Here is a 21529-nt window from a genome sequence, read left to right as displayed (position 1 = left end):
ATGGATTCATTTGGTCCCTAGCCTGTGACTCTGGGGCTTCCTTGTGGTCTCCCATCCAAATGTAACAAGCGCAGCCCTGCCTCACTTCCAAGCCCTTTCAAACCAAGTTGCCTGGGACAAAGGCCCCCATTCCTTCCCTCCTCTCACAAAGACTCCAGGACGACCCAGTCTTGCTTCCAAAGAGGATGCAACCTGGTCGGCTGTCCCCCAAAACCCTCCTTGGCCAGATTCAACGGCTAAGTCTTACTTATGGGGTTGTGCCGGAGAGAAAAGCCACAAGGGCGCCCCCTACCGGGAGAGTTGCAGTCCAGCTGGTCAAGCATGTTCCGGCCCCGCTTTCCTCCTCCTCCTCTTCCTCCTCTCCTCCTCTCACCGCCGGGCAGGTGGAGCCAGCGGAGGGCGGGAGCGCGGCAGCGGTACTTTTCCCCGGCGCCGCGCCGGCGTTGCGAGTACCCTTCGCAAGTTCACGGCTCGGACTGTTGCTTCGGGTAAGTCTCCCGCTTGACTTCGTCCCTCCTCCCGAGACGTAGATGGGGAGGACTCCTGCAGGGTCGGACGGTGCCGTTCCCTCTTCCTCCTCACCCGCCCCGCTTCCCCGTGCCCTTTGCACGCCAGCCGCGCCCAGCCTGGGATCCGGACTCCGTCTTGGGCGGCATCGGCGTCTGGCGCTTCCCCCTCCACCTGCCCGATCCTGGGCGATCTGAGGAGGGAGCCAAGCTCCCAAGCGGGGCAGGCTCGGGGGGATTTTTCCAAGGTGGGGCGCGGGGACAAGCTCGAAGGCGCCTCGCCGGGTCGCCTTCCCTCGTCTTTGCCCCGTTTCTGGCGCGCGCCGCGTCCCGACGCCGCGTCCTTTGTTGCGCGCTGCCCTGCGAGGAGCTCCTTTCCTGACCCTGTAACAAGTCGAAATCCCAACTGATCGTTTATTTATTTGTTCGGTTCAGTTCAATTGAGGCACCGCCTGTCTCCGGCTAGCTCTGGGCGGCTGCCAGCTGAGCGCATGGGTCTCTGGCTCGCTCTGCCGTTCAGACTTTGACTCAATCTATGTGGACAGTGTATAAGAGGCTTTTAAAAAATTTTTGCAACAGCTTATTCCTGATTTGGTACAGGCATCTCCTGGGTGTGATTTCCTCGTGGTCTCCCTTTCAAGGACTGGCCGGATCTGATCCTGTTTAGCTAGCAATGTTTGTGTCTGTATATCAGTGTTTCTCAACCTTGGCAACTTGAAGATGTGTGGGCCAACTCCCAGAATTCCCCAGCAAGCATGGTTGGCTGAGGAGTTCTGGGAGTTGAAGTCCACACATCTTCAAGTCGCCAAGGTTGAGAAACACTTCTGTATATTGCACCAGCCCTTGACAGGGATGTGCAGTTAGGTATCTTTGGAGAATTGCATGTAACTCCCCATTTTTAGCACTGGGGGAGGGGCTGAGCAAAATGTTTCCAAGGACACCCCCCTTTGCTGCCATTCTCTTCCTATCAAGCCATTTTTGTTTCTGTTAAAATGTTTTCTTTTTAAAAAAGAGCAAAAGAAACCAGGATTGATCTGTCCCTCTCTCAACCTGGTAACTTTCCCTCCCTGCTCATTTTTCCCATGAGTTGCTAAAACAAAGTCTCCTTTTAATCAAGCTTGACTTTGTTGGCACATTAAGTTTTCCTGGCAACTTTATCAATGTGGTTTTCTTTTGCTTTCTTCTGATTTTTTTTTTCAAATTCCTAATCTGGGTGGTCTCCTTTCCAAGTACTCCTTGAAGCTTTTCATCATCATCCAGATTCTACTAGATGCTTCCATCAGGTGTAGCAATACCTTATTCCAGCCAATTTCTGTAAATATCTTTTGAAATAATAATAGCAATTATTATTATTATTATTTTAAAAAGTAAAATGTCATGCACCTGGATGAGACCAAATGAGACATGGCTGTCTACAGAACAGGGGTGAGAAATCAATATCTCCAGATATTGATAAAACTACCATTGCTAGTACAGGCTGATGGTGAAGGAGGATGGGAATTGTAGTTCAGCAACATTTGGAGTCCACAGCTCTCCCCCCCCCCAGCAGACAGTAATAATGCTAATCTGAGCCAACAGAGGCTTTGATGGGTCCCCCAATTCCTTCACCCATGAATTTGGGAACAGGAATAGCTGGTTGAAGGATGCTAAATCCACCCAGCAGCACTGGATGAAGTGCACTGAAGATGAAGGATTGTGTGGTTGGGACTAAGCAGTGGAAGGAGCGATTCATGTCCCCCATTGCATGTGCTCCTTAATCCAGCCTTCCTTCTTTTTTTCAAATACTAGAAATGAAAAGAAAATGTATTGAGAGATCCATGAAGATAGAAAAGTGTCTCTAAACTACTGGGGATGGGGGGGGGGAGAAGTTCTGTTTGTCTCTTAAACACAACGGAGACACATTTAGCTGGCAATGGGCCAGGTGAGATGCAGTCGTAGGGGCAGTGTGTATAAATCCTGTAACTGAAGCCAGTCTTCCTGCTTCATTGTTTTATACATGGCCCAAAGCAGACAGAATCAACATTCAGTGAAATTGCTTTGTAGCACTACCCTTTGCATTCCTGGTTATTAAAAACAAATAAGGGAGATTGAGACAGACTCAGCTCAACTAGGTGTGCTCCAGCCAACTGAACAACCATGTTTTGAAGCGAGTCAAAACTCCCTTCCTGTTTTCCTGGGTGAGTTCAGGCACTTCCCAAAGTGCTGTTTCTTCTGAGTACGAATTTCCCTTGGGGTGGGGGGGGAGCAGGAGGGGCTCAGCTCCCACTGTTTTCTATCTGCCAAGATAGAATAGAATAGACTCCCTGTGTCAAGGGCAGACGTACTGTATGCCTCGTGTTTGCTGTGTAACCGGAACGGAGAGAGGAGAATTTGCACAGATGCTCCACTATTTTCCACCTTCTGCTCTTCCAAGGCAAATGAAAGATGCCGTTCAGTAACCTTGGACATGCTTTGCAGTCGAAAGTCAACAGAAAGCAATAAAATAACAAACTTGGGAATGACAGAGTTAGGGTTCCTGCATGTAAGCAGGAACCAGATGCAATAAACAGTCAGATAAAAACTTCCTTTTTACTACAGTAAACATTTTATTACAGAATCAGAACTCATGCCATTAGCTGAGAATTCAGATGGAGGAAGGCAGATTCCAAGTGAATGTTGGGGAAAAAAGCTTTCTTAATAATAGGAACAGTTTTTCAGTGGAATCAATGACCTGGAGAGGTGATGGGCCACTTTTTAGGGGATGTGTTCAGGCAGAGGACGGACAGCCATCTGCTGGGGATGTTGCCATTTTGTTTTAATACCTGCACTGCACAGGAGTTGGACATAACTTTATAACAGTTGAATGTATCCTTGTTAATAATCTGGTTATTGTTTTGCAGCATCTTTGTGAAAGCAGGTAACCATGGCTTCTGCTTGGGTGAGTCAAATTATTTTTTCAAATTTATTTTATTAGGCTAAACTGATCAAGAAAAAGAAAAAGAAAATGCATACCACAATAGTAAAGGCAGATGAAATCAGCATGCAATTTGGCTCAGGCAGTTTAAGTCACGAAAGATCTGTGATCCAGCCTGAGCATAAAATTCAGAATGCCAGCAGCAATGTTTCACACGCCAAACAGGTGGAACAAATGTGCTTCCCTATTGGCAGATATATGCGCAGTTCTGGGAGGGAATTCCCCTCACTAAACAACTGTTGTCACCTGTAGATACTGAAAAGAAATTGGTGTCTAGAAAAGGCAGGGTACAGGTAGTCCTCACTTAACAACCATTCATTTAGTGATGGTTCAGACTTACAACAGTGTTGAAAACAATGACTTACAACTGGTTTTCACACCTATGACCATTGTAGCGTCCCTGCTGTCATGTGATCATGATTTGGGCGCTTGGCAACCGGTTTGCATTTATGACCGTTGCAGCATCCCATGGTCACATGATTGCCATTTTCAACCTTCTCGGCCAGCTTCTGGCAAGCAAAATCAGTGGGGAACCATGTGATTCACCTAATGACCACATGGTTTGCTTAACACCTGTGGTGATTCGTTTAACAGCCACCACAAAAAAGGTCGTAAAATCAGGTCTGATTTGCTTAATGACTGATTTGCTTAGCAACTGAAATTCTGGTCCCAGTTGGGGTCATTAAGCAAGGACAATCTGTAATCCGCAGATTTTATTCCTAGATATTTAGGATGATTGCAGTGTTTAGTCAATTGGCAGGTTGGATTAATCCATTAAAATCCATATAATTGCTTAGAAAAACACCTGTCAGTTAATCCTGAAGCTGAGTTTTGGAAAAATAATTGATAGCACCTTCAAAATGTGCAAATGTATTACATAATAAGCTTTCACAGACTAGGATTCACTTCAATATATCTGTGGAATACTCTGTGTGTGTGTGTGTGTGTGTGTGCATGCACACGTAAATGGTAAATTGTAGTGGACTTCCCCAACTTGGGCCTTCCACATATATTAGGCTTGGAAATTGTGCAAGTCGTAAGTTCTGAAATATGCCAGGTTGGGAGATTAGTTTAGAACGAAATTAAATAGAAAAGACTGGGACAGCAGCCATTTAAGCTGTAGTGTATATGAAAAGAAGTATCTGATCTTGATCATCACATGGAACAAAACGTCCTTTATCTTGATTCAGATAAGCCCTCATGTAAAATTTGATTTTGATCAGCTATAATAATGTTTGGACTTTTCCTCCTTGAATTTGTGGGGGGGGATGTTTAAATTATTAATGCAGATCTGTACAATGAACACAAATGGGTGATCTCACCTTGGAAGAAAGACCAAGCTTCTTGTACTCACAGATAATGATTGTTGAGCATAAAAATTGAAGCATTATTTACTGTATCCATCGTTTTACATCCAGTTTTCCTTTTTTTTGCACCTCAGGATGAGAAGTCCATCTCAACATTTGGTTTTCATGCTGTTTTTTTTTCCCTAGATAAGGCTAACAGATAGATTATTCATTTTTATTAAAATAATACCCCTATTTTTATATCCGTATTATATCCCTAATCACCAGAGTAGTTTGATGCCACTTTCTACTACTCTGCAATTCCAAATAATTTTGCAAATGAATTTTTCCCCACAGTGGGGGGAAGTAAGGAGGAGTCCATGGCACTGCCGAAGCTGCCAAACTGGCATTTTTGCTTAAGGATGAGAAAATAAGCCTTTAGAACCAGGAAGGGTGCGCCTGGTGTATGCCTCAGAGTCATGGCTTTGTGGCAAATACTTCAAGTTCTTTCTAAGTAAATATTGACAAACCAAGATGTAGGGCTGAGACTGAGCAAATATAGATTTTTGCTGCCTAAGACTGAATACAAACGGTCTTCTTCCCCAAGCCAAGATGCAGATTATTTACACAATTGGCCAAGTTATCTTGGCACCAGAGGCATAAAATCACACAGTAAAGGTAGAGTAAAAACAACTGAAATCACTACCTTTGTTTCTCTTTCAATCACCCATCCCAGGTACCTTGACCAATGAAGGGATCGAACATTATTGCTGTATTGTTGTTTTCTACTATTTTAAGTCTCGTGTGGTGTCTTTATTGTTGTTTTTATTGCAAACCACCTTGAGATGTAAACTATTTTTTAAATTAAAGACTTATTAATTTTTTCAAAGTATAATTAAAATACAAAATACAGGATACACAGCAAATAGACTACAAGTCTACAAAGAAACAAGAAAAACTTCCGACCTTCTTCAACACAGATATAAAAGCATATAAAAAAGTTAATCTCTTGCTACTAATTAAACTTTGAGTAACTTTATTTCTCTAAAATCAAACCATTTAATCGTCAAAGCCCAAAATCAGAACTTCATTTTTTCCATTACAAGCAAATACTCCAAAAGCGGCTTCTAAATAGAAACAAATCCAGTTACAGCATTTTCTCTTATCAATGCTGTCAGTTTAGCCATTTGCGCCAGTTCCATTAACTTAATCGTCCCGTCCTCCATTGAGGGAATTGGTGCCTCCTTCCATCTTTGAGCACATAAGAGTCTTGCTGCTGTTATCACATACAAGGGCAGAGCTCCATGCTGCTTCTCAACCCTAGATGTAAACTATTAATGGGATGGCAAAGTTTGCTAGTCTCTTATCTAGTTGGCACCAGCTCAGTCCGGGTTGCACAACACCCAAGAAGAAGAGATTCAAAACTTTCAAAGAAATTCCATCTTGATGAACTCAGTTAACCAAAGCTGGCTGGAGTGCCTATTGCAGTTTGCAAGAGTCTGCATTTTACCCCTAGTTCTTGCATTGAAACTCTTTATTTAAATCTGCGGAATTCTTGCCTCCTACTGTATTGACGTGTAATACTGGTCGTCCTTGCTTAGCGATCAGAATTGGAACCGGCAACTCCTTTGCTAAGCAACACAGTTGCTAAGCAAGATGTCACATGACTGCGACAGGCTTATGACTTCACTTCTGCTGCAGTTGTTAAACAAATCACTGCGCATCATTAAGCGAGACATCACGTGACCACGACTTGCGATTTCACTGCTGGCTTCTCCATCGACTCTGCTTGTTGGAAGCCAGTTATGAAGTGTGCGAATGGTGATCACGTGACCGTGGGACTCTGTGATGGTCGTAAATGTAAGGAGTGGTCGTAAATTTACTTTTTCGGCACCTTTGTAACTTCAAACAGTCGCTAAATGAGGTGGTCAGTAAGTGAGGTCTACCTGTAATTAAATAGGCAGTTAAATAAATAAATAATAGGAGGGCTAGCCTTGCCAAGGTAACAGAAAGGTTTGGGGCTGATTTCAGGTAAATTGAAGCATATATGCCAGCGATAAGCCTGAAAGTGTAGAATGTGACATCCACTTTTCCTAGCAGAGAATTATAATGCTTGTGTTGAGAGATTGCAGGATACCCTTGCTAAAAAATATTGATTGATTTATTAAACTTGTTTCTGCCTGCATGGACAGAATGACTCTCAGTCTCTTATGTAGAAGATAGAGAGAAGAATTTATAACAATTATGGTCACATCTAAAGCCAGATTGAAACTAACAAAAAACAATAAGCATAGCAAACTCCCCCTTAGCATCAAAAATAAAAGCAATAAAAGATTAAAGATAGCATCCTATGTAAACTCAGGGGAAAGCCCCCCCAAATGTATTCAATATCCTGTAAAGCTCTTGAAAATAATGTGATGGAATAAACATAGGAAAACCTGCCAAAATGGAAAATAACCTTGGAGTTAAATTAATCATATTTATCTTACAACAAATACTCAAAGGAATTCCATCTGTGTAGTTACTTTCATTGACACAAAAACAGGGGATAAATTCACATTTACCAGTTAAGAAACCTCCCAGGGAATTCTTATAATACCAACAGGGGTCTCTGCAGGCCGTGGTCAAAAGAGTCAAGATGGTGGCTGCAACAATGCAATTGAAACTCCACCAGAAATGTGCCCTGTGTGTGTGTTGCAGGGAATGTAAAAAAAAGTTAATATGTTATGTTTGTAATATTGATATCCTAAATTGCAATTAATACTGATAGCATTTTTACTTTTCTCCTTTTATTTTCAATCCTTTAAGCTTTCTAAATAATAGAATCTTCCTAATTGTAATCATATTACATAAATATTGCTGCATTGAAATCTGCATTGAAATAATGCAATGTATCAAGATTAACATTGCAATAAAAGGGGGAAAAAAGAATAAAAAAGTTAATATGTCCCAAAATTAGCAGGGCTTTAACAATGTGGTTATGGCCTTCATCTTTGACCCTGATTTTCTGTATTTGTCAAAAATTTTGCTGTAACCCAGTGACATCTCATCTAAGTTATTTACACCCATTTACACCCATTCCCAGGCTGTCATAACTTCAGACCGTCGTTAAACAAACGGTAGTAAGTTGAGGACTACCTGTACCTCTGACCATCCCCTTGCTATGGGAATTGCTGCCTAGCCTGTCTTTCGAGCTGGGAATTCTGGGACCATTCTGGTGGGTCCCATTCTCACTGACCTGCCACTGTTGCGTCATGATCAAAGCCCTTTATTTTATGTAAGCAGGTCACAACAAAAATGCAGAAACAAGGTCACACTCTTCTGCAGTGGGATGCATTTCCAACACCAGAAACTTGTCCTGCCCATACTAATACAGACTTCAGGGAACTGAGAAGCTGAGACAATGGTGCTCTGCTGCAAAAAATGTGAAACGTGGAAATTGCAGCTTGTTCAGAGTGGCTCTCGGCCCAGTGGTGGAAAATCTGCCGTGCCAAATTGCTGCTGAGCTTCCTTGATTCCCAGTCAATGGGGCTTCGACTGAATCCCTTCCCTGTTAGAACATTGATTGTAGTTTACTGTTGCTCTGGGTTTTTTTGTCTTCACATGCAAAATCCACACTGCAATGCAGGCGAGTGGGGATTCATTTCACTAATATCTCTGTCTTTTATTCTTCTGGGTTGTGATCTGTTTAGAGCACATTCAGAACCTGTGCATTGTGCAGGCAGGGTTCTTTTTACATTTTTGAATAGAGGAACTAAGTCCACATTCCTGAAAGGCTGAGATCATATCCCCTCTTGCTGATTCTTCTTCCTCCACACCCAGGTGAATTACTTATATCTTCTTATGCACTTACCACAGTTGCTATCAACAAAAGGCCAGGAATTCTCTTTCGTTGGCAGACTTATTCTACATGACGTGAATAGATCAGCTTTTTGATGATTCTGCCATAAAAGGCTGAAGATGATGGATATTGTTGCCTTTGAATGCCTCGTTTCTTAGTATCCTATTTCAATTTTTCCTATTAAATATAAAAAGTGGTACGTTTCTAGTTCTTGCTGATCTGGGAAAAAACCTGGAAGATTTCTTTTCAATGTGACACAGCTCTCAGAAAGGTGGCTTTAAGATCCAGAGTTGGCTGGTTTTCCATATTCAGTCGCACCAATGTCTTTTCATAAAGGATAAGTTTAAAATAAGTGTAAATAAGTGTGTGTGTGTGTGCGCGTGTGTCTGTTTCTCTCTCTCTGGGTGTGTAGAGAGAGAGAGAGAATAGATCTGATCTACCATTTTCTCATTCTTACTTTGATTCTAGGTCCTCTAGTTGTCAGAGAGCAACACTTCACTCAGGACTCTGGTTTACTTTTTACCTCTTTTCCTTAATTGTCCATCTGGGCTGAAAAATAGTGACAAGCCTAAGTCTGTCCATGGCTAAGGGTAGACTTGAACCTAGATCTCACCATTCCTAGTCCAACACCTTTATCACTATACCACACACTCTCCCTTTCTCCTTCCCTCTATCTTTCTACACTTCCAGATGGTCTATAGATAACCTCAGTGAGATCAGATCATTGTCCCATGAATCTCAGCTTCTTCTACTCTGTTGATGGTGCTTTGGGGGTTTGAGGCCTTGTGTTAACCTGCCACTTGCCAACATCTTTTGAACTGGAGATGTTGGGGTTGAACCCATGACCTTTGACAAGCACAGCATGTGTTCTCCCACTGAGTACAGCCTGTAATCCTGTTCACCTTGTGCATTTCTCGACCCTGCGTCCAGTATCACTGTGCACCATCTCTTTTCTTTCTTTTAGGTTGATTCCAGAGGAACAATACGGGATTACCCTGGATTCAATGCCTCAAGAGATGCAGAGGCGCTTAAGAAAGCAATGCAAGGACTGGGTAAATGTCCTGTTTTCTTTGGGAAAGGAAGATAGGTTGGCTTAAATAGTCTATCTCATGTTGGATTGCCATTTTTTGGCTTCTGGCCACCAAAGTAGGATTAGTGTGTGTCTGTGAGACCACGAACAAATGGCTGTAGGCTAGACTGGGAGGATGAAAGAATAACCTGGAGGAAGGCATGACCAACTCTTTCTGCATTTTGCAAAAGAAGAATTCATAGAGGTATTCCTGAAGTAACCAGGACTTGAGGATGGGAAGGAGATTCTGGAAGCTTAGTTGTTGTTTCATATGATTCAAAATCGACAAACTGGTACTTATATCCCCAAACCAAGCCAAGTGGTCATGCTGCTTATCTCAGGCATTCTGGATTCAGAGGAATGTTGAATGTGGAAATTACATCACAGAGTTTTTATATCTGAAGCTACATGGTCAATCCTTTATGGGTGCTTGAGCTGTAGATTGTCTCCATCAACAGAAGAGTGGATCTAGGTGATCTTTGAGATACCTTCCAAGACTCTGTTACAGCTAATAGCTGTAGATCATTCCAAAAATAGAGCTAATAGATCTTCCCAAAAATATCCAAGTGCCAGTGGTGGGTATGCTGTCAAGGGTGTAAGATTGTGGGTATGCTCAGAGAATAATGGAAGGAATCTTAGATGTAAACAGCCAAGAGATAGGATGAGAATCTGTAGGTAGCTTAGCTCATAAATGACAACTCAGGCCAGACTGGAAAAAGTCCTGGGAAGACACAGTTCAAAACATTCCAAGGGCTTCTGCCTTACTGAACTCATTAATAAATGAGGGTTGGAAATTCCTCTCACAGTTTCCAAAATTTCCCCCTAATTCTACCATTAAAGACACCTTCCAGAAGTCTGTGTTGATTCCCACTTCCTTGATCTTGCCCAGCAATGTGGGGCTTGATAAAGAGACTGGCTAGCATCTACTTCAGTGTTTCTCAAACTTGGCAACTTTAAGACATGTGGACTTCAACTCCCAGAATTTCCCAGCCAGCATTAAAGTGGCCAAGTGTGAGAAATGCTGATTTAATTCTTTATCCCCAGCCAGGGACAAATAGCATCTATTCTGGGGAAGCCCACATTTGAGGCTGACCCTGTTGTTAAATGCAATGAAAAGCATCAGGATGGCCTTGTAGGAGAGCCATGTTTGTCTGCGGTGGCAGAAAAATCACCACCAGGTGCATCTGCTGAAGTGAGCTATAGTTCACAACAATGTATCACTTTTAATAAAAAAATACTTGTTGGAAAAAGTGCTACCAAAAACCCTCCTACCTCCCCCTGCTGCCCGTCTGACGTGCCATCCTGGAGCAGCTGCTTATCATCATACAGGCTTCCCCGGATCCAACTCAGAGCAACCTGCTGTGAGGAGGATACAGCACCTAGTTGTAAAGGAAGCCAGGACAGCCATGTGACAAAGTGCCTCTTGGGATATCTTCAGAAAGAGTGCCCTACAAAGATCAGCTAGCCAGTTCAAGGGATGGGGGTGGCACTGGCTGGGGTGGGGAAGTTATTAAAATTACAGTGAAACCTCAATTTAACAGACCTCCATTTAACAGACTTCAGATGCAATGGACCAAATTTCCATCTGGACATCCACCCAAAATAAAAGACCTGTCCGTTACATGCAAACGACTAATAAACTAAACAAAAATGCAAAACCATAAAATCCCCATATTAAAGGCACAAGATGAACGTATCTTTGTTTTACAACATACTTGATGATTTTGGGTAGCAACGTTATGCAAATGATGTGATCATCCCCATGACCTACTTCTGTTTTTAAGAGTAAGGGGCCCTTGCCCCCCACAGTCCATTAAACTGAAGTTTCCTTGTAAAGAAAATATGAGTTGCCCATCGCAATGTTCAACATGTTTACTCCAAGATTCAAGAATCTTCCTCTTTCTTAGCTGACTACTCTCTTAATTTTGCTTTTAGGCACAGATGAAAAAACAGTGATCGAAATCCTGACAGGGAGATCTAACGCACAACGGCAGCTGATAGCTAAAGAGTTCAAAGCTTACACTGGAAAGGTCTGCATCCCTGGGAAATATTGTGAAGTAGTAAAGGGGGGAGGGGGGGAGGGGGGGAGGGTCCACCATCTGCCAGCCACTGATTCATCGTGGCAATTGGTGTGGAAATGCTGTGTTTCTGGAGGAGTAATTAGCGGAGTTCTCTAGGAGAAGAGGATTTTACTGTTCCTCCTGAGAAAAGGAAAGGAAGGAAGAAAAATCCAGCCAAAATAAATGTTCGGATCCTTTTGATCATGTCACCCTGTCCAAAAATACCTTGCAGGGGGCTTATGTCTGAAGTGGTATAGTCCAGCCAAGACTTTCAATTTCTCACTGAAAACTAAACTAAAGGAAAAAATAGTGAGGATAGGATACATTTTCTCAATAGTATAACTGAGACACTACCAGGACCTGCCCTGCAGCATTCCCCAACTGGATGATGGACTAAAAAATGTACAATCTCCATCATGAGGATTGGGGTGTATGGGAGAGAAGTCCAACACATCTGGAGAGTCCTGGAGTGGGAATGATTGCTGAAGCTGTCCAGGATTCTGGACAGTGAGAATTATTCATGATTCCACCATATTCTTTTCTTTTTAAAGGAGCTGAAAGATGCCTTGAAGGAAGATACTTCAGGTGATTTTGGGCGTGTTCTGGAAGCTCTTGTAACGCCTCCTGCAGAGTTTGATGCTGAACAAATTAACAAAACCATCAGAGTAAGTCAACAAGGATGGTCCTCCTCTTAACCGTAACCCTCACCCTGCCACATGTTCTTACTTGATTCTGTTTGGGAGAAATACAATTTTGTATCACACTCTTTTTTACGTGAATGCATCTTAGTGCAGTTGACTTTTTTTGTTGGGGGGAATCAAAATAAAATTTTCTGGAAGGAAGATGAGAAAGGTAGTCATATGTACAGCTGGAGCTTTGCTTTTTTTTTTTTTTTTAAATTGTAGTTATTGTTTACTGAAGAGGCAAGCCACTCCATAAACTAAGGAGTAGCTAGCCTCTTCAGCAGTATTAACTGTTGCAAGGAAAGTTGCAGGCAAGGCTATAACTCTCAGCTCTATGACTTCCTATGTATATTATGTCTCTTCTTCTGATTCAGTCCTAATATACACATATACACTTTCAAATTTGTCCATGAAAAACAGCAAAATATTGATAGCATAGCTGTCCCCCTTCAGGGACATCAGTGTTCCCCACCTTTCCTCTTGAGGGCAGCTCCATTTTAAAATCTGTACTTTTAACAAGCAGTTATGTATTGATGAGTTATTTGATCAATGTTCTTTCATCTAACTATTTTTGTTAGTTCACACCATTAACCAACCATCTGTCAGGTGCTTACATTAATCACAAACGCAATGCAAGCATGGCTCGGTTTCAGTGATTTCAGTAAAACGTAAGCACCCCTGTAGATCCATTGTGTTGAAATCTGTTTACAAACATTTGCCTGAGATGAGGTTGGCCCATTTTTCTTCTCCCAGAGTGAATTTTCTAATGTTGAAATGATCTCTTTGGGTCATTTATCTTGTTTTGAAATTTTAGCCATGTTGCAACAGCTTCTGCAATTGCCAAATGCTAGATACCCATAAGATCTATATAAATCTTGAACGGAAAATTTAGCAATTTTTTTCATGTGATTCTTGCCAGGGCATTGGAACTAACGAGAAGGCGCTGATTGAGATCCTGGCTTCCCGAACCAGCAGGCAAATCAGAGAAATAACTCAGGCTTATTACACAGGTAACAACTGCCTTAACTGAATAGATGCTAGCCAGGTATTTGCTACTTCATTTTCTCTGTATATAGCAATAGCTAACCAGTCTTGAATGGAAAGTGGCTCGGAGACGGGATCTTGTATTGCTGAAAAGACTCAGCCCAGAAGTGTAGGGTGAGGGGCAGCAATCTTCTACACCAGTGTTTCTCAACCTCAGCAACTTTAAGCTGTGTGGACTTCAACTCCCAGAATTCTCCAGCCAGCATGCTGGCTGGGGAATTCTGGGAGTTGAAGTCCACACAGCTTAAAGTTGCTGAGGTTGAGAAACACTATTCTACACCGTGGTCTCTGCTGTGACCTCATCTACAGCTTGTGACAAAAGGTTAGAGAAGAATCCTTTAGCCAAGGTGATGTTCTCTGAGCAACAGCATGGCTGATGCCAACATTCAAGAGCTATTCATTGCAAATGCAAGTACAATGGAGGGGAAACTTAGGTCAGGCCTGGTGGACATAGTGGTTATAGACTGAATTGTGAAGTAGAGGAGGTTGAGTTAGATGGGCAGCACCTACTCCCTTGTGGTTCCTCTTTCAATCTAGTTGGCTCTCTCACAGTGGTTCTCATTGCTCCACTGATGATGAACCCGGTCTCCACCCCATCAGCCCTGATGGACACCAACTACCACTGATATAAACAAGCACCTTAGTGGGTAGGGCAAAAAATGGCCCCATTTTCACATTTAAGTGGAATTTCATGGGCAAAATGGGTGCTTTTCTCTTGTTGAGGCCCAAGGTGCCATTTTACCCCTTAGGAATCTTGGACACCTTTTAACAACTGGAATGCTGGTCCCTCTCCTGGCATGCCATATCTGTAGCTGAAGAAAACTGTGCATTTCTGATCTAAAGAATTTTATGCAGAAGTCCACACGGGGTGGGGGCTTCTCATCATTAAGTCAGATTGAGTTAGCATTAGCTGGATCGTGGCCTGTGTGCCCCCTAGCTTTTATTTTGATAAGTAGCCCTAGCAAAAGATCCTGCTGCATTTCAGGAAGATGAATGACTGAACTGCATAGAAGCTGATCAAGATGGATTGGAAAATTGAATGCAGCCATCCCAGCCAAGCCCATAGCTGTAGTTGGTACAGTTCTTTCAGAGCTGTGGCATTGATTAATACCTGGAAGATGGATGTCTGTTCTCTTGGTGAAGGTGAATAAAGCCCACTACTGGGAGTAGAGTCAGATGTCCTGCTCCAGTGCATTGTAGTCTAAGCTTAGCAAAGCAAATAAACCCAGATTGAAGAACAAGCTGATTGAGTCACAATGGACTGGTTCAGTGAACCCAACCCTGCTGACATTGCAAGTGAAGGAATGCAAGTTAACAGCTTGGTGAGGCCCCGCAAATTGGCCACCTGAGTGCCATTCAGGTGTCTTGAGACGTCAGTTCCCAGAATTCCATTGAAGGGCGTTCCATGGCCAAAGGCAGCCTGACAATTCTGGGAGTTGTAGTTCCAAACATGTATAAAGGTTACCACCTAAGGGAAGGCTAAATAAACCAGATGAGGAAGTTTTGCCTAACCTTTCTTAGGCCACGGAACGCCCTTCAATGTTCAGAGCATTTTACATATGATGGATTTCAAACTTGAAAGGCAGTTTAATATTTGTAGTCCCCATTTGCAGATGGGATTACCAAGTGAGGTAACGTGAATAGAAGAGAATTCTATTCTCTTGAGTACTGATGATGTTACCTAGTCGGGTAATGAAAGATCTGCAAGCAAAGAATCAGGCTCAGAGAGCACCAAGATCTCCATAGTGAGGTGACTTTACCATTACCAGCTAGGATGCTCAGAGCAGGGGAAAGATTAAAATTAAAGGTCTTCTGATAAATAGGTTATATTCTCAATGACACGTTGCTTTAAAAAAAATCACCAAAAGCCCAAAATAAAAATTGTCCCAAACAATATATGGTTCATACCAGATTGGAGCCAATGTAATACAATTGCTTTAAAGCCTGCCTTTGTAAGAAGGAATACTAAGTTGAAATTCCAGTTTTGCTATAAAATACCTTTGGAGACCTCCAGAAATAATTGTTTTTCTCTGACTGATCTTTTAACTGGAATATTATAGAGAAGGAATAATAATAATAATAATAATAATAATAATAATAATAATAATAATAATAATAGTATCTGCAAGAAATACTATTTGCCTGCAAGCAAGAACTGGTGGAACCATAAAACAGACAAAGTAATAGAAAATGAAGAAGCCAAAGTGCTCTGGGACTTAAGAATTCAAACAGACAAGCATCTGCCACACAACACCCCAGACTTAACAATTGTTGATAAGAAAGACAAAAAGGCCTGGATAGTGCAATCCCTGGAGACAGCAGAATAGAAGAGAAAGAACTGGAGAAAATCACAAAATATAAAGACCTGCAAATAGAAGTAGGATGACTGTGGCAAAAGAAAGCAAATATTGTGCCGACAGTAATAGGCACCTTGGGTGCAATTCCAAAACATCTGGAGCACCACTTGAGCACCATCAGCATTGACAAAATCACCATCAGTTAATTGCAAAAGGCAGCTTTACTTGGAACAGCTTATATCCTGCAATGATACTTTAATGCCATCAAACAACAACATCAGCCTATCCCAGTGCCTTGGGAAGGACTCTATAGGTGGTTAAAAATGCCAAAATCAGTCTAACATCTGGCTGACTGTGTGACCACCACCACCACCAACAATAATAGCAAGCTATTCGAACTAATGCAATCAAGGCCACAACTGAAAAATCATCAAAGTACAGATTGTGCAAAAAAGCAGAAGAAACAGTAGATCATATACTTACCTCATGCAAGAAGATCACACAAACTGACTATAAGCAATGACATAACACAGTTGCCAGAACGATTCACTGGAACATCTGCAAAAATTATTATGTGCAAGTAATGAAAAATTGGTGGGAACGTATAGTTGAAAAAATAGTAGAAAATGAACAGGTTAAAATATTGTAGGATTTCTGGACATAAACTGATAAAGTCTTGGCACATAACACACCAGATTTAAGTGTGGATAATTGATGTGGCAATACCAGGGGACAGTAGAATAGAAGACAAAGAGTTGGAGAAGATCACAAAGTATCAAGATCTGAAAATCAAAGTTGAAAGATTATGGCATAAACCGGCTGTGGTGGTCCCAGTGGTTATCGGCACACTGGGTGCCACACCAAAAAGCTTTGGACGACACTTAGAAAACCTGCACATTGACAAAATTACAGTTTTGTGATCTGTCAATTACAAAAGGTCACACTGCTTGGATCCGCACATAATACTACTATTGAGCAGATTTGATACATTATGACACCCTTGGTTCTTGGGAAGAACTCAGTGCAAATGAAGGCCAACCCCAGCTAAAAAACTGGCAGCTGTGATTTCACGTTGATGTGTGTATAATAATGATAATATACCAATAACTATCCTGAGATAAATTAATTCCTGCTTCTTTATATCACTGCTAAAAATACATGCTGTCGCTGAAACAAGAAATGGATTTCTTGACCTCAAAATAAGCAAGCCAGTTTTTGCAATTACTAGAAATGTCATTACCTGGCATCTGTAAGGCTGCAAGTTATTGCATTAATGGAGCTTCTCATTAGGCCCCTCAGTTGAGGGAGTGGGGAAGAACAAACTTCTCTTGCAGGAGCTCAGTTTCTTTCAGTTGATTGAAAAAAAGATGCGTGAGGAGCTTGACAGAGGACCCAACAGAAGGCTCTGCATGCAGAAACACCAAGAGGCACCAGGGTTGTCGGAAGAAATGTTGGGAGATCTAAGCCAGCCTTCTCTGACCAAGGGTTTGAAAAGTCTTTGGGTTACCATGGCCATGTTGGTGGGGAACACTGTAGGCTCAGGCATTGGAGAAAGTCCATTCGTATCATTTCTGAGCTCCATGTGAATTTGAGACTCTCCACTGGCAGGATTTGGGGCCAAACAACAGGTGAATCTTTGCGCACTTTTTGTAACTGCAAAGGACATCATTTGGGAAGGAGCTGGTAGGTTAGAAGGGGAAATTTGACCCTTTTCTGCCTTTGAGTTTAGGAGAAAGTCTCCTTCTGAAACTAGCGTTTGGACAGTAGAGGTAGCCAATCTAGGCCCCTCCGGTATCATCATATTGTTTCCAGAGTTACTATATAGTTATCATTCATATTGTTTGCAGCTAATTGGTTCCTCTGTCAATAAATATTGTGCCAGACATGTGTGATGGTATGAACGGGCATGCAGGAAGGATACAGTTCACAAGGCCCACAGCAGGCCCCAAAGGCAGAAAGGTTGGTTTGTTCAGGGAAATTGCAGCTTACTCAGCCTGTGGAGCATGATAACGTGGCAGGATACAGTTCTATAGCAACGGATCCTCCCTCCAGGACAGATAGTCCCCACGCAGTCTAGATGAAGCAATGACGCCCTTGTCGTTGAAGAAAGAACCAGCTGGTGCGAGAAAGGTGTCCAGATGCCACTACCGACCCTTGATGGACCGGTCATGCCTTGTTGGGAGGTAGGCAAGTGTGTATGGATTGTAGCTTTGCAGCCATCACACAGAATAAAGTACCATGCACATTGGGCATCCTGCCATGCTTTTTCTGGAACTTAAGCCTAGCCTGGCCCGTTGAGTTGGTATGCATGGTTGTAGGAATGCGTTGAGTGGCTGGCACTCTTAGTTCAGAAAGCGAATAATAAAAGTTAAAACCTTATATTTGTATCTGGATCAAAATACTCAAGTGGCACTGTAAGTATCATAAAACCTCATTATGACCCTGTTACAAGTATTTTGACAGGCATTTTGAATTACGACTCCACGGCTTTTTCCCACTGGCCAGGCTGGATAGAGCAGATGAAGCTCAAACGGTTAGATGACACCTGATTTATGCAGCTTATCAATTCCTCCTCCAGCTTATACAGTTAGCATTTTAAGGACCCTGTACTGTGGAGGCAATGCAAAACAAACCATAGAGATCTTCCTTTTGTCAGCTCTTTAGCAATTGAACAAGAGAACAGGCAGGATTATTTGGTCTGATCTGAGCTTAAAAGCTTTGCAGATAGGACGGCCTCTCCACCTGCTGACCTTGAGTAGATGGATGTACAGCTCCCATCACAACAGGACTGTATCAGAAGTCGTGTAGTGCGGCTTCTCTGGCCTCATCAAGACAGGTTGGATAACGTTTATTGACAGGATGTAATCTACTTGGGTATTCATACAGAGCGTTCTTTATTTTTTTTCCCATTTGAGCAAGTGTCACTAACTCTGTTTGTTTTGGTTCCAGTTTATAGGTCCAGCCTGAGCGAAGACGTTGGTTACGACACGTCAGGAGACTTCAAAAGGACTCTTTTGGCCCTAGTCGATGTAAGGGAGCTTTTAGCAGATTTGCGTCAACAACCTTGCAGTTGGTTACCTCGTGTAATGTATTTTATTTTCAGGCCATCTTGTGATGCAGCTCTTCACAAATGAGCTAATTTAACACATTGTGTTAGTTCCTGTCTGGGCATTTGTTTCAATAGGTTGCCCTTGCTACTTCTGTGGGGGTGGGCTCTCTTCCTGCTTTGGATGTCTTTAAATAAAAGTGGCCTAGTTCTAAGTCTTGACAGCCAGTTTGGTGTTGTGGTTAAGGCATCAGGCTAGAAACAGGAGACCGTGGCCCGCCTTAGGCACAAAGCCAGCTGGGTGACCTTGGGCCAGTCACTTTAGCTCAGCCCTAGGAAGGAGGCAATGGCAAACCACTTCTGAAAAACCTTGCCAAGAAAACTGCAGGGACTTGTCCAGGCAGTCTCCAAGAATTGGACATGATTGAATGGATTAAAAAAAAAAAGTTTTAAGTCTTAAGTTTCAGTTCTAAGTTTTAATTCTAAGTCTAGGTCTAGATCTAGTTCCCATGTCATTCCAGAAGTTAGGTGAGATAACCATCAACGCCCCTCCTAAGCTATGGCATCCCACGTTTTTGCAGCTAGCAACAGAGCTGAAAAGATGGTGAGGCCCTTCCATGTTTCTACTCCTAGAAAATGGAGACGTTGCGCAACTTTCTCTCTTCTCCAGTGTTCTTCTTAAAGAAGGTTGATCTGTGACAACAGGGTGTTAGGAAAAAGCCGAAGGAGGAAGTGGTGAAGTCTGATTGATACTGGTCAGCAAAATAATGGAGATCCTTTTAGCCTATTCTCTAGAGCAGTGTTTCCAGTTGCAGAGAATCCAGAAACAGGAGGGAAGCCCAGTAGTTGTTAAAAGGAAATGAATTTTCCGATCCTCCTTTCTTCCCTGAAGTTGCCCTCAATTGCCATCTTTCAGTTTCTGCTGCATGAAGTTAAGATTCACCCATCATAAAGCCCGGTCTGGTTATTCCTGTTCAGTTAGCATTTTTATAAGTAGCTGGATCGCAACAGAAATGCAACAAGTGCTATTTTGTCAAGGAATCACGCACCTTCCTACTTGCAGAGGATACAGAATCATGCTGAATGGTATTTAATTTGGATGCTCATGTTGGGCTTTCCCTCAAGTTTTTTTTCTCCTTCTTCTCAATACCGTCACAGGGCAGAAGAGATGAAAATCCACAGGCCCATGAAGACGTAGCAAAGAGGGATGCGCAGGTAATCGCGGTTAGGAAAAGAGCCAGATACAGGGTCCTATAATTTTTTAAAAAAATCTCTAAATTTTTAAAAGTCCTTTCTGCCTTCTCAACTTGAATCAGAAGGCAGATATCCAGACCTGAGAATGCTGTATTTATCTATATAAAAAGATCTAGGCCAGTGCTTCTCAACCTCAACAACTTTAAGATGTGTGGACTTCAACTCCCATGCAGGCTGGGGAAACCTGGGAGTTGAAGTCCACATATTTTAAAAGTTGCTGAGGTTGAGGAATAGTGCTCTAGTCTGAAAAAGCCAGATGAACACAAGATGGCACCAAAGAAGGTTTTCTGTATCTCTTTGCTGCCATCTAGTGGTTGTGTGGATTTAGTAGCCCAGATGTGATAACCCAAGGGTTATCACAACCCGCGTTGTGATACTCATGGAAAAAGAAGGAAAGGTCTTTGGTCATGCGGTGGTGGTGACCTCCATCTTGACTTTTTTTAACCTCCTGCCTCTTTGCGGATGCCACTGGACCAGCCCATGCATCTACACAGCCCTCAGCTCTCCTAGAATTGGTAGGCAGTGTCCTCAACTCTACAGGCAGTCCTTGCTTAATGACAATTCATTTAGTGATGGTTCGGACTTATGGTGGTGCTTAAAAACCTGACTTACAACTGGTCCTTGCACTTACGACTGTCGCAGCATCCCCGCAGTCACCTGATTGCCACTTTTTATCTTCCCAGCCAGCTTCTGGCAAGCAAAATCAATGGGGAACCGTGTGATTCAGATTAACGACCATGTGATTTGCTTAACGGCCACCGCCAAAATGGTCATAAGATCAGGTCAGATTTGCTTAATGCCCGTATCACTTAGCAACCAAAATTCTGGTCCCAATTGTGGTCATTAAGTGAGGACTACCTGTGCCTTTTCGTTTTATGTCTGAACCTCTTGGAGTGGGATTTCTTCTTACCCACTCCAGGGTGATTTTGAGCTGATCTATCAGTGCTATTGTTACGTTGTCAAAAGCAAAACTGAATGTTCTGTGGCCAGAAAAGCCTGGTTGACAATCTGTCTATGTTGTTGGGATTTATTTGCCTACTTTTGAGTTGTTTTGCTTTGGCTAGTTAGATGAAAGACAAGCCATCATGCAGGTACAATCTGAGACTGGCCTTAAGGGCTAGGGGCTTGCTCTTAGAAATGCAAAATAAAATTCATAGTTCTGGGCATACAGTAGTACTAATTTTTGCATGTGAAAAGTATAATCATGTAGAAGTAGATATAGCCCTATATAAAATGTTTCCATCAATCACTGTTTTTTTTCAGGATTAGAATAACCTTCCCTGATTTTTTGATCATGGAGAAGCCCATCAAAATTTTACTCAGACTTTTAAACTTTGGGTGAAGTTTCCCAAGCTATGCCTCTCCAGATCTTGAAGGATCTGGTCTGAACTGGAACGGAAGTGAAATTGATGCTTGCAACTTCTGACGCTTTTCTAAAATGAGTTGAATTGTCTGTCAAATGAGTAGGGTTAGCAGCGGGATTTAATTTG

General features: G+C 42.4%; 1 protein-coding gene across 1 annotated transcript in view; it reads left to right on the top strand.

Annotated features, from left to right (window-relative positions):
- Nucleotides 1-382: 382 nt before the first annotated feature.
- The window catches only part of ANXA3 (annexin A3), a 29604-nt gene continuing 8457 nt past the window's right edge, over nucleotides 383-21529 (top strand). Inside the window, exons 1-8 of the mRNA XM_063310365.1 lie at nucleotides 383-488; nucleotides 3386-3423; nucleotides 9551-9638; nucleotides 11591-11685; nucleotides 12267-12380; nucleotides 13318-13408; nucleotides 18689-18768; nucleotides 19944-20000. Coding sequence (XP_063166435.1) covers nucleotides 3409-3423; nucleotides 9551-9638; nucleotides 11591-11685; nucleotides 12267-12380; nucleotides 13318-13408; nucleotides 18689-18768; nucleotides 19944-20000 — 540 coding nt within the window. The 5' untranslated portion in view covers nucleotides 383-488; nucleotides 3386-3408. The remainder of the gene's footprint in view (nucleotides 489-3385; nucleotides 3424-9550; nucleotides 9639-11590; nucleotides 11686-12266; nucleotides 12381-13317; nucleotides 13409-18688; nucleotides 18769-19943; nucleotides 20001-21529) is intronic.

The sequence above is a fragment of the Candoia aspera genome, chromosome 8 (assembly GCF_035149785.1).
Source record: "Candoia aspera isolate rCanAsp1 chromosome 8, rCanAsp1.hap2, whole genome shotgun sequence".
Classification (NCBI taxonomy): domain Eukaryota; kingdom Metazoa; phylum Chordata; class Lepidosauria; order Squamata; family Boidae; genus Candoia; species Candoia aspera.
This window is presented reverse-complemented; position numbering and strand designations above follow the sequence as displayed.